Source organism: Gloeophyllum trabeum (genome assembly GCF_000344685.1).
Source record: "Gloeophyllum trabeum ATCC 11539 unplaced genomic scaffold GLOTRscaffold_00139, whole genome shotgun sequence".
NCBI classification, from domain to species: domain Eukaryota; kingdom Fungi; phylum Basidiomycota; class Agaricomycetes; order Gloeophyllales; family Gloeophyllaceae; genus Gloeophyllum; species Gloeophyllum trabeum.
The window spans coordinates 3,264-4,395 of NW_006920548.1; the positions used below are offsets into that span (position 1 = coordinate 3,264).

At 58.7% G+C, this 1,132-nt stretch overlaps 1 protein-coding gene across 1 annotated transcript; it reads left to right on the plus strand.

The window, feature by feature from the left end:
• Window positions 1–577: 577 nt before the first annotated feature.
• GLOTRDRAFT_134386 (uncharacterized protein) lies at window positions 578–1,041 on the plus strand (the record flags this gene model as incomplete). The annotated part of the gene is made up of 2 exons (XM_007873377.1): window positions 578–937; window positions 988–1,041. 2 exons carry the CDS (start codon window positions 578–580, stop codon window positions 1,039–1,041), a joined length of 414 nt encoding a protein of 137 aa, XP_007871568.1.
• Window positions 1,042–1,132: the final 91 nt, after the last annotated feature.

The following is a 1,132-nucleotide window of genomic DNA, read 5'->3' on the forward strand; positions in this document are numbered from 1 at the left end:
AGTATCAGGGGCTTCGACCATCGGTGGGGCGGTCAAGGCTTTAATATCTACCCCTTCAGCGTTGCTTAACATTTCGGGGGACCTGTACCGAGAGCCGCTTGGTAGGTTATGCTCTTCCCTCACGGTCCTCGGACGCTTGCTCGGTCGGAGGAAGTCTGTGTCTGCTAGAACATTGGCCACTATCCGCGTGGGCCCTTGTCCCTGCAGATGGCGAGTCTGGGTATTTGGTGTGACCATCTTTGCACACCCACATGCACAGAGGACCTTTGGGACTGGGCCTCTTCCAGGTGCCATCGTAAGGTTGCGTAATGTGTGGTGAGTTTCGAGAGACTATGTTTCAAGCAGACGCTAAGTCCAGGTATTGCGCGTGGTGCGAAAGACGCGTCGCATCAACAAGATAACGCGCGTCAACAACGCGCCCACGTGATGGCTCGACAACGGTCGAAAGGCATCATCGCCCGCTTCCCGTATATAAGAGTGATGGCGTTGTGGGTCCCCCTCGAACCCCCCTTTCCTTTGCGCCGTGACAACACCGAGTTCCCACCGCACTCGTGCAGACCCCTCAGACTCCGTTATCATGGTTGCTCCTGGTGCAAAGCGCAAGACCCCTGCTCGTTCCCAGCGCAATAATCGCACACACCCAGCTCAGCAAACACCCACCGCGACGACGACTCCGACTGCGACGACGACGCCGACTGCGACGATGACGCCGACCGCGACAACGACGCCGACCGCGACAACGACTCCAACTGCAACGATGACTCCGATGCCTGCCGCAACGCACACGCCCACTGCCGCTGCGGCCTCTGCCAATCCAGCCGCGCAGATAACTCCATCCATGATCGCCGTGCCGGACGCGGCACCCCCCACTGCGGCGATGACTGGCCCTCCGACCGCCGTAGCCCTCATGGCGCCGAACAATCCGGGTGGACCACAGGTTCCCCCTATTCAGCAGGCGATGGTTCACGCACCGGTTCCTGTCACTAGCCCTATGGCAGCGGTTACTCAGGTACCATCGGTAGCAGCAGCACCGTCAACTAATGCACTCCAACCCCTACCTAATCAGGGTGTCAACCACATTGGAGGTGCTACTCACAATCAAGCTTTGCATGACACTATTGCCCAACTACAA